This window comes from Temnothorax americanus, unplaced genomic scaffold, assembly GCF_048541705.1.
Source record: "Temnothorax americanus isolate GAGA-0224 unplaced genomic scaffold, ASM4854170v1 Scaffold1, whole genome shotgun sequence".
In the NCBI taxonomy this organism is placed as follows: Eukaryota; Metazoa; Arthropoda; class Insecta; order Hymenoptera; family Formicidae; genus Temnothorax; species Temnothorax americanus.
Genome location: NW_027509230.1, coordinates 1,992,033 through 2,003,362, shown reverse-complemented (window position 1 = coordinate 2,003,362; position 11,330 = coordinate 1,992,033). Strand labels below are relative to the sequence as shown.

The window sequence follows — 11,330 nt, the reverse complement described above, 5'->3', positions numbered from 1 at the left end:
GTTCTCACAATCAGCGGTTTGATTGATTTTTTGTATAAATATAAAAACATGTCAAGAGCATTTTAATGTAAGGAAAGAAGCTGAACATACAGAATTTTCAATAATAAAATAAACCAAATTTAATAATAAAATAGACAGCTAAAGCTATGATAAAGTTACGATATTACGTTCTATGTGGATTAAACTCAAATCCTCGAACATGTGCACACTGCACATCAGTTTTACTATAACAACAAAGTTATAATGAAAATTGTTATAATAACAATTGAAAGAAATTGTTATAATAACAATTTTAAATATTATACGTTATATTAAATTATTAGTAAGTAATTTATATACTTAAATATTTGAACAATGAAAAAGAGCTGATGATGTTCGCCTCATGTGTCCACGTGCTCTGCGTGTCTTTCGCGTCAATTTAGAAATTTGAATTTCCCGCGTTCGTGCAACGCGGTGCCGCATGCCGATTCGAGACGCGAGAGTTGAATCGATAACGGACCGCTAGCGCCAACGTTCACGTAGACGGAGATCGACTCGACTGAGTGGTGACGCAGACTGCGGAGTGCAGAGTGTTCCCGGGTACACCGTTCACCTCCAAGTTTTTTACAAGGGTGATTTTATCGGAGACTCGTTCGTTTTTATCGTAGCATCGTAGCGTCGTGGAGTGACACGTAAGTAAAGAATCAATCGTATTGTCCACATTCCTACTTTGTGCACGACGGCTGTTTTCCCGGACAATGTGCAAATACGGCGGAACACGTTGGAACGCGACGATGGCTGTTTCCATCGCGTCCTTTTCCGCATGGGAGGAGATTCGATTTTAACGTTTAACAATGTTGAAAATTTGGACACTCGCTCGCGCGCAGAAGAAAGGTCCGATTTTGTCGCCGATTCTCTTATCACAACCTTGTGGGAGAAGATCATTCGTATTGGTTTACGTTAATTATAACTTTGCGCCTAACCCCAGTGTCAAACACATTGAACCACTTTATGTATCTTAATTAAACAGCTCGTGTATTTTTCCAGATATAAAAAGGTGTAGTATCTCGCAAAGATGGCAGACTCTGACGACGAATACGATAGAAAGAGACGTGATAAATTTAGAGGTGAGAGGACAGAATCCTATTCGCGAGAGCGGAGAGACGATCGCAGGCGTGATGACTGGGTTGATAGGTATATAATACATATACATATGTCTTGAATACATCCGGTTTAATTAAATTATAGTAACCGTTTCATAAGTGAGAAATAAAATTATCTTGCGTTCCGTAATATACAATCTGTAAAAAAAACTCCTGTAACTTCTGTCACATGAAAAAGAAATAATGAGAAGAATTACTATTTAATAGCCGCTCGCGTATGGATTTATATTTTTTTTGTTACGTTTGTTGCTGTTACTGTTCTAGTCACACTGATAGTAATTCTTATAGAGAGTGGTCCAGCCGTCCTAGGCAACGTCCGGATTATCGAGAATATCGAGGCGGTGGGAGTGGAGGACGCGATCGTTACAGTCCTGCGAGATCCCAGGACATGGCGCCACCTTTAAAGAGAATGCGATTTGAGTGGGACGACAGACCGCCGAGATACGGACACGATTATTATGGTGGAAGCGGCGGCGGCGGCGGCGGTGGCGGCGGCGGCGGTGGTGGCGCAGGTGGTAATTCTTGGAGCCCGGACAATTATGCCTCTGCTCACCATGGCAACCATCACTATGGCAATCATAATAACAGCAGCAGGTTCGTTTGTTTTGTTATGTCCAAGTGTTTCTTCTTTTCTGAATTTTGCTGGACTCTATGACAAATAGAAAATGATGAGGAGGGCAGGATTTATGAGGATTCCACCAAAACGGAGTCGTTTGACTCCAAAATTATTAGCTAAGTTAAGGTACTATTTATATTTATAAGAAAAATCTCTGAATGCAGAAAACTACAGTCACTTCTCTTTATTACTACTTAAAGAGAAAAAGAAATACATCCCACACACACTTGACAGCAAGATATTAAATAAATGCACAAAGTAATGTCTGCGTTAAAACTTGCTAATTATATGATGACAAACTGCTATATGACCAAATTATTGCATATATTATAGATTGATCCTTGTAATACATTGTGATTATCTTTGAGGAATACATGATATATCGATGTTGTTTTCAGTCGAGAAGTTGCTGGCAATTTCAGTAATTCGAATATTGAAACCCAGCCACCCATGATGTCCTTCAAAGCGTTCCTCGGTACTCAAGAAGATACCATTACTGACGAAGAAGCGATCAAACGCTACAACGAGTACAAATTGGAATTCAGAAGGCAGCAGCTCAATGAGTTCTTTGTCGCCCATAAAGACGAAGAATGGTATATTAATTTTTACTCTTCTTTTTTTTCACACATGTTCATTTCTGGGGTTGCATGGTTATATTATTCAGGATTGAATGATTTCGTGGCGTTTTTAATAGATAGCAAAATAGAATTTACTTTTACAATGGCTATTTGGCTCTATCTAAAATGCTATCTTGATATCCCTTAAGTGAGTGAACAACGTCGTTAAAATCAAAACTGACTAACTTTTAGTAAACCACTGCCATTGTAGGAGATTGGTCGCATAGAACTCTGTTCACGCATGTACACGTATGGCTACATGCTTGGGAGAGCTGAAAGACGATTTATAATCTCTGATAAATTGCAGATACGATATATTGTAGTTAATTTCAAACAATATGACCAGATTTGTCTATCCCTACAGCATTTCGCCGCCATCGCCTTATACCTTGGGTCATCTCGCTCGTTTATTTTCTCGTACGATATTTTATGAATTTCGCGTCTCGCGCATCGCTGAAGACACGAAGTGCCTGTTAGGTAGCTAGATAGATTTGCGAGCTGGGCGCGCAAAGCCCAAACATTGCTCGCGTAGGCCGCGTTCTAAACCCGTTATTTATTTTTACATTCGAGCATACCTTTGTCGATAAGACTCTGTGTCGACGAGAAAACTGAGTGCGAGTAAAAATATGACTACAGGTGAGGCTCCACTCTGACAATGTTGATATTATCAACCATGTTTAATCGTTTGAGTGTCGAAGGTAAAAAATCTGCGAAAAACACCAAGCGGCGCATGTTCGTGCTTCTGTTTTATATCGGAAAGTGCCATGATAAGTAAAATAATAAGTAAAAATAAAATTTACTATATGTACAGTTTTGATCATTTTTAATAAATTCTTAGGGAAGAAAACACTTCGCTCGCGTAAAGCATATTCAAGTTCTAAGAATTGCGATAAAAGCTGAGCGCATTATCGAGCTCCGGCGCTCGTCGGCACTTTTCGACATGCAAAGCACTCAAACGTTTAAGGTATATTTCCGAGCGATTATGACATATGGATTAAAATCACAAAGCGACGATTCACGGCTAATTAAAAACTTGTCTCAAGAGATATTATGACGACCTAATTTATATATATGTAAAAGGCGGCAGTTATAATTTTAAATTGAAACTTACTAATGGTTTATTTTTCACGTGGGTATTTTGTTCTATATGCGCTCTGCTACGTATAAATTATAGATTTAACATAACATGACATTTGAGTTATTGTAAGTAAAACACAGGAATTATAATTAATATGATATAAAATTTTTACTTTGTGAACATATTATGTACATGCACAATATGAGAAAGTAAAACATTCATCTACTTTTTCGATTGTTCTCTACCTTTCGTAAGGCATTGAAAAGTTACTTTGTGATGTTTTACGTACCTTATATCTGCATACATATATTATAAAGAGATGCGCCAATTGATCCACGTTTTCATCCGCGTTGCCTTTTTTAAATTACAGAACTAGCTGCGTCACTGATACGTATGTGTGTTTCTATTCTGGACTTTTTTAATATCATTTATATTGATATTTTCGTGAACGTCCATTTATCGCTTTTTTTTCTATTAATCGCCAGGTTCAAAATAAAATACCATCCTGAGGAGTCAGTGAAAAGGAAAGAAGAGCAAGTATCGGCGCTTAAGGTAGATACAACGCTGAAATGTATAATGTGTATCTGTTTTCTAATTTAGTCATTAATATATTTATCAGGACTGACAGAAATTTTGATTTTTGACTTTAGAAACGCGTGGATATTTTTCTGGAGTTGCTAAAATTTGGAAGCATAGACAAAGTGTCTGTTGATGCCGATCAAGCGGATTCGTTGTTACACCTTTTAGATGCAGTGGTTATTAAACTGGAAGGGGGAACAGAGGAAGATTTACAGATTTTAAATGTCAAACCACTTAAACCCATAATAACTAAAGACTTTTTGAGGGAAAAAGAAGATCACAAGAGAAAACCTTCTACAGAAAAGAAATCTGAGAATAGGTATTGTACAATATATACTAGATGTTTTGAGAATGATATATGAAATGTGAAAAAAGAACATTAATTATTTTTCTATTCACTTTATTTTAGCGAGGAAAATAAGGTAGACGACTCACAACGTGAGGAGAAAGATTTCAAAAATGATCAGAATGCTAACATGGAAATTGAAAGCTCGGCAAAAGATGAAAGTACAACGTCTGAGTCTAACAAAGTCAAGGAAAACGAAAACGTGGAAAGTAAAGATGCGGAGGAAACTGCCGATGACAATAAGTCTGGTATATATTTAAAATATTTTATATAAAAAGTTTGCGTTTATGTGCGTTACAAGCTCTCTTATTACAGCAGAAAAATCGGAGAAATCAAGAAAGCGTAAACGTACCGACAGTAATAGTAGCAGCAGTAGCAGCAGTAGCAGTAGTTCCTCTGGTAGTGACAACAATAAACTGGATACACCGAAAGAGGAGACTCGTGAGTATAATTAAATTTGTCTTTGTAAAAACGTAGAATTGTTATCAGAATATTGTATTTGTATTTATTTTTTGCAAATCATAATTGTTATCACAGTTGCCAATGAAAAGACAGAGGCTAATAACGAAGGTGCCGATGAAAAAGACATTAAAGTGGAGAAGCAGGAAACTAAAACAGAAGTAGAAGCAAAAAGTAATAAAAAGTCTACAATTGAACCAGAAGCGGTGATCGATTTGGCTAGTGAAGACAGAGAGAAGGAGCCTAGAGCTTTGCACAAAACGAGTAGCATCTTCCTTCGTAATTTGGCACCGACCATTACCAAGGCAGAAGTTGAAGCTGTTGGTTGAAATCTTTTCCATAAATAAATTTTGTAAAATATTTTGTAAATACTTGAGTAATCTACATTTTGAGCAATTTTTGAGCAATTTTTTTCACATTAACGATACTTATTGACATTTATTACATTATAACATTACATAATTATATTTATATAGATGTGCAAGCGATTCCCAGGATTCTTACGTGTGGCTATAGCGGATCCGCAGCCGGAGAGACGATGGTTCCGTCGTGGCTGGGTTTCATTCGAGAGACAAGTGAACATCAAAGAAATCTGTTGGAGTTTAAATAATATCCGAGTAAGTTTACTCATATGTGTGTGTGCATTTGTTATATATATAAAAAAAAAACGAAATAAATATTTTTAATTACTATGTCTCACATAGCTACGTGATTGTGAGCTTGGAGCAATAGTAAACAGAGATTTATCACGACGTGTTCGATCAGTGAATGGTTTAACATCTCACAAACAAATAGTCAGGCATGATATTAAACTTAGCGCCAAAATCGTACACAATTTGGATAATAAAGTAGGACTATGGAGAGACGAGAAGAAGGATGAAAGCGCAACAAAACAGGAAGAAGACAAAGAAAACAAGACCGTTCAAAGTAGCAACGAGGTTGAACAAGCTGTAAGTAAAATTTACGTTTATATACATCACATGCCAATAGAAGCAAAAACGTGGCTTACGATCGTGTGAAACTTTGCGTGTTATTTTAGGCTTTCGGATTGTCATCTAAAAATCCAGTATTAAAGAACATAACAGACTACTTGATAGAAGAAGCTTCAGCCGAAGAAGAAGAATTACTAGGTATGTCAGGTGAACAAGAGGAGGGTCAGTTAGGCGGCGATGGAGATAGTTCAATCGAGAGAGATCCAGTTTTAATCAAGGTAAATTAAACGTGTATAAGATAGAAATTAGACTATATAGAAAATAATTTGATGAGTGACGTAATTATATTTTATATGTATCAATGAACACAATGTTATATTCGTTCTTACAGGTATTAGACAGATTAGTGCTGTACTTGCGGATTGTTCATTCCGTTGATTATTACAATCACTGCGAGTATCCAAACGAGGACGAGATGCCAAATAGATGCGGAATAATGCACGTGAGGGGATGCCCACCCACCGCTAAAGTCTCAAGCGCAGAATTATCGGAATATTGTCGCAACTTTGAGAGCAAAATGTCTGCTTTTCTACAACCGGTTGCTACTTTATCTGACGAAGATTTTGACAAATTAGGCGCGAAAAATGCCGAAGTGTATCCTTTTTTTCCTCTATATTTAATATTTAGATATAATACACACACAATATGAAAAGTATAAATCTGAAAAAAAATGACGATTAACTTAAACAATATTTCCTTAATATATAAATAGTGAGGTCGAGAAGTTTGTTCAAGCTAACACACAAGAATTATCGAAAGATAAATGGTTGTGCCCTCTTAGCGGGAAGAAATTCAAGGGACCCGATTTTATCCGCAAGCACATCTTTAACAAGCATTCTGAAAAAGTTGCCGAGGTGAAAGCGGAAGCTGAGTACTTCAACAATTATTTAAGAGACCCAAAAAGGCCTCAGCTTCCTGAACATCCTGGTAACAAGGCTCCGCTGAGAGAAGGATCACGTGACAATTTTTCGCCATATGGTTGCAGCTCGTAAGTACAAAAGTTCCAAGTACCTAGGAAATGGCGATTATTATCATGATATGTATAAATCATCAAGAATTTTATCAATAATATCAAGATAACATGAAATAACGTCGTTAAGGTACTCAACGCAAACAACCACAAATATTTCTAGATTCGGAAGTTACAGTGGTGGATTCGGCGGTAACAGGAGCAATTATGGTTCTGGTTACGGTGGCGGATTTGGATTTAGTGCGCCACGTTCTAATCGTGGCGGATTTAATCGAGGACGGTAAGACAATCCTCTTTTTATGTTTCAGTGCTAATTAATAAAGTCTGTTGATGGTTGATGAATTATAAAGAGAATCTACATAGTTGACATTTAGTTTTCTTTGGCATAAATTTTATATTGGAATCGAGACAAGAGTCAAGATATCGGGGTAATGTATCACTGGCCTGTTCAAGTTACTAGACTGAACATGGTGATAACAATGTTTACAGGGCCGCTCCAGATACTACATCAAGACCTATTATTAGTTATAATGACTTGGACCAGCCGGACATGGACATGTTTTAAGTTTTGTCGAAATGTCTATGAATGACTTAATCTTAAAATAATCATAAAAACGCTAATATTATTACAGATTCTCTAAGATATATGCATATATTCATGCATATATTCATACATTACGTAACACACTATTGGTAAAAAAATGAAATAAGATAAACTAGGGCGATCAAAAAATTATACTACAAAATTAGTACAATCTTTTAAATGTTATTTATAATATAAATCAAATTTCTTTAATGCGCATCGAGATCCGGTATTATATACTTAGAAACAAACAAAAAAGAAATCTAAATCGGTGCATGTGTATGCATCCATATATACACACATTGAATATTAACACAGGGTGAGTTTTAATTAAATATAAATATTTCAAGAGTAAATCTAAAACCCAAAGAAAAAAGAAAAACGTCATATGAAGGGACCATTTAGGCTTTATTTGTTATAACTGAAAGTGGATGCACTTTGTGTATTTTCTTTAATTATAACTGAGAAAATAAAGTCTGAACTTTTTTACGATATTTCTTTGTATTTTGAGCTCTTTATCTCTTGAAATAATAAAGAATCATCCTGTATGTGCAGAAAAGAATATTTTATTTCTCTTTATTAAATAGTTTTAAAATCATAATTTATACAGTCCTATCAAAAACGAGTCTAAGGATCTGTTGATGCTGCAAATTTATAATATGAATAACAAATAAATCTATTTGTGTGTTACTCTAACGATGTCATTTTATTTTGTCCCATTTCCGTTTAAACCCTATGTCCGGTTGGTCATCACGGGAAATCATAACGTGCTCAATAGTCACATTATATATATTATATGCATATGTGACATAAAAAAGGAAATTATATTTTTAATTATTTTTAATAACACTTTAATATTTAATTAACATTTAATTTTTAATTTAATAACATTTACGAATTATATTTTTAATTATTACTTTTAATAACATACGATATTTTAGCGAACTTTATTATGCGCATATGCGTAAAATTTTAATTTTTAAATACGTTTTAAATACGCTTACATATATATGATAGAATCAAAAACAAATTACATAAAATTTATCGATTATGTTTTAGTTAGATATTTTATTATTATATTTATTTTGTTTTGCGTGTATATACACACATATTATATATATATACATATATACACGCAATGATATCAACATTTATCATTTTTTCTAATAAAGATTTAACATTGCAGTGGCGATTTCCGACCAGTCATACATTATCGAGACCTCGATGCACCGCGGGAACCGGACGAATTCCTATAAGATGATTAAAAAAGATACTAATCAATATGAAAATATATAGACGTCTCTTAGAACCACTTGAAACACAGTAACATTTTTTTCTGTAAGTCATTAATCACAAGTGTGTACATTGCATACCTGTGTATATACATACATATATACATATACGCATATATATATCTATATATATATATATCTACAATTAGTAATTTCGGGAATAAAGTTAGTTATAGTAAACACACACACACACATACAAATATTCGATATTTTCTAAAAGAAAGAATTATCAGGCAAATATATGCTATACATAATTTATATACAAAAGAACAAGATTTTAAACATTGATCAAATTAAGTGAAAATAAAAAATCCAAATCAAACTTGGATGAAACGTATAAAACTAGCACCAGACTATATACAATTCACAAGTCGTGATTTACACAGACTTCAATTTTTCATTCGTAACTCGTCATTCACTTCTTTATAACTGTCTCAAGAAAATTAGGAAGACATGAATGAGTTATGTACAAAATTATACCAAACAAATGATAAACTATAAATCGCGAATGGTAGTGAGAATTCGTTCTACTAAATGATGAATGATTTTCATTTATCTTCTATGAATCAAATTGTGCATAATAAATATTATGTATTTTATATATTACTTGAATTTTTCAATTTGAAATAGCAAATAGATTTAGATAACAATATAATGTTATGTTTATGTTTATATTATGATGACAACATATTCTACATAAAATCGATAATTTTTCTTTCTTTTCATGAACAGGGATATAAAATTGGTTTACATAGTTTTAATATCTATAGTTTATAACGTATGTGAACATGTCTTAGGCTTAACACAATAAAAGGATCACTGTAATTCACTAATGTGTTATTATTTTACAATTATTAAGAGATAAGGGCAACGAGAGAAAGGATATATAGCATTAGATTCACTAAATAAAGTGATGCAATATATGGGGTAATAAAGTAACATTTCTAAATCTAAATCTAAAAGTGATTCAATATATATATTGTCATATTTCTGTCTCTATACAACATACTATATACATTACATACATTTATTTGTATAAAATACTGCATTTAATCTTTCTCTGATTGGCAATGTCTTCCTTCATGTGTAAATACTAAGTAAACCGGTCTTTGCAGTGTCTCTCATCCGAACCATCTCCGCAATCGTCAATCCCATTACACTTCATTCCTTTCGTAATACATCTACCGTTTCTGTACAATAAAACAAATTTTACATGTATTAAACATCGATATATAATATTTAAATTTAAATCTTGCAAATTATTTTCTATTTTTTTTGTGTGAAAGCATTCTTTTTTTCCAAAATATGACATGCTGACTTTAAAAATTCAAGTCCTTTCGATAAGAATCAAAATATGTTAAAGTTGTTCGACACACTGATATCGTTACAGTTTATCTCACCGAAAGAAATTAAAAGGCCATTAGTATTAAGTTAGAAAAGAATGTGCAAAAGTTTAAAAGATATAAGGAATTTCGAAGATTGACAATTCAATATCGCAGAAAGAGAAAACCTATTCATAAAAGGATATCGTTTTCTTTTTAATTATAGCACAGAGACATTTTAAAATATTGACTTACTGGCATGTAAATTCGTGTTTATTGCATCGCCCTTTGCATCCGTGAGGCTCATCTGATCCATCGCTGCAGTCTGCTAGTCCGTCGCAAAAGCGAACTTTCAATATGCATTCCCCATTACTACAGGTATATTCGCTGTCCAAGGGGCAAGCTAAATCGAAAATAAAAGCTATTATTCAGGATAGGTTTTTCCGACAGCAGTTTTCCGACCTGCCTCAAATATGAATTTGATAATTTGAGATAAAAGATTTTTTATTCTGATTCTCCTACATCAAATTTTTTTGAATTAAGTTACTTTTTCAGGAAATTAACTCTGCATTTCTTAAATATTTAATAAATAAATCATAAAATATGCCTGATTATTCCGCTCATATTTACACAGCAAACTTAACTATTTTTATCTGCAAATTATCTTTTTTTCTGGAATATTCGAGTTTGAGATCTATATAGCATAATGCAATGAACATGATCACATTCTTCAAATAAAAATGGATTAATCTCTGGATATGTCAAAGTGTCTAATGCTACATTATACGAGACGCGGTGTAAACAATTTTACACCACGCGTTCTAAACTATTAATAATTAAAACTCGTGCATATTGTTAAGGATTCAGCGTGCAGACTTTCGTGTAAAAAAAAGAACATGCATCTCAAATATAAAATGTGTACTCACACCGACCAAGATTACGACCTACGAAGGAAAAAAGAAAAAAAAAGATGAAAAGGATATTCGTCAAGCGATGTAAAAGGAGGACTGCGAATAACTTTTTTGCTTATAATTTTATACAAGTTTGTTCTACAGATGTCTTTTTTTTGCCCGTATCTCGCGAGGATAGTTAAATGTCTTGGAGATAAAGATAAAATATGACCGAAGACCGTTTGAAAAGTGATCAAGAACAACCATAAATGTCTTTATTGCAAATAATACTTTAGACAGAATTAATAATGTTTTTACCGCGGCATTTACCATTATTTTGCAACAAAACTTAAACAGTAAGTGCGACAAGAAATACTTGATAGGGCACCATACAATATCTAACAATGTGACTTGGTGGATTCTTTTTTTTTTTTACTTCAGATT

At 33.7% G+C, this 11,330-nt stretch overlaps 2 protein-coding genes across 7 annotated transcripts in view; one reads left to right on the top strand and one right to left on the bottom strand.

The window, feature by feature from the left end:
• Positions 1-514: 514 nt before the first annotated feature.
• On the top strand, positions 515-9,503 carry Ars2 (arsenic resistance protein 2). Of its 5 annotated transcripts, none has more exons than XM_077403799.1 (16): positions 515-671; positions 1,027-1,173; positions 1,431-1,736; positions 2,157-2,351; positions 3,939-4,005; positions 4,104-4,351; positions 4,442-4,626; positions 4,697-4,819; positions 4,916-5,157; positions 5,314-5,454; positions 5,542-5,787; positions 5,877-6,047; positions 6,161-6,423; positions 6,542-6,817; positions 6,963-7,079; positions 8,569-9,503. In XM_077403799.1, exons 2-16 carry the CDS (start codon positions 1,055-1,057, stop codon positions 8,636-8,638), a joined length of 2,769 nt encoding a protein of 922 aa, XP_077259925.1. In that variant the 5' UTR covers positions 515-671; positions 1,027-1,054; the 3' UTR covers positions 8,639-9,503. The 5 variants fall into 5 exon arrangements, with proteins under 5 accessions (XP_077259925.1, XP_077259906.1, XP_077259895.1 ...); XM_077403780.1 differs by having other exon boundaries at positions 4,694-4,819; positions 6,930-7,079; XM_077403769.1 differs by lacking the exon at positions 8,569-9,503 and adding an exon at positions 7,289-8,460 and having other exon boundaries at positions 6,930-7,079.
• A 120-nt stretch (positions 9,504-9,623) lies between these two features.
• The window catches only part of LOC143896172 (uncharacterized), a 31,136-nt gene continuing 29,429 nt past the window's right edge, over positions 9,624-11,330 (bottom strand). The window contains exons 7-9 of one of the 2 annotated variants that reach the window (XM_077403813.1): positions 10,923-10,940; positions 10,252-10,399; positions 9,624-9,864 (exon numbers count right to left, since the gene is read on the bottom strand). In XM_077403813.1, coding sequence (XP_077259939.1) covers positions 9,768-9,864; positions 10,252-10,399; positions 10,923-10,940 — 263 coding nt within the window. In that variant the 3' untranslated portion in view covers positions 9,624-9,767. The remainder of the gene's footprint in view (positions 9,865-10,251; positions 10,400-10,922; positions 10,941-11,330) is intronic. The other variant, XM_077403818.1, reaches the window with a different exon arrangement.

Excerpts from the sequence above, each read along its gene's own strand:
- Ars2 (XM_077403759.1), top strand. The coding sequence starts at position 1,055 with ATGGCAGACTCTGACGACGAATACGATAGAAAGAGACGTGATAAATTT. Across the intron at positions 4,820-4,915 it reads TACACCGAAAGAGGAGACTC|TTGCCAATGAAAAGACAGAG; the intron begins GTGAGTATAATT and ends TTGTTATCACAG. Across the intron at positions 7,080-7,288 it reads GGCGGATTTAATCGAGGACG|GGCCGCTCCAGATACTACAT; the intron begins GTAAGACAATCC and ends CAATGTTTACAG.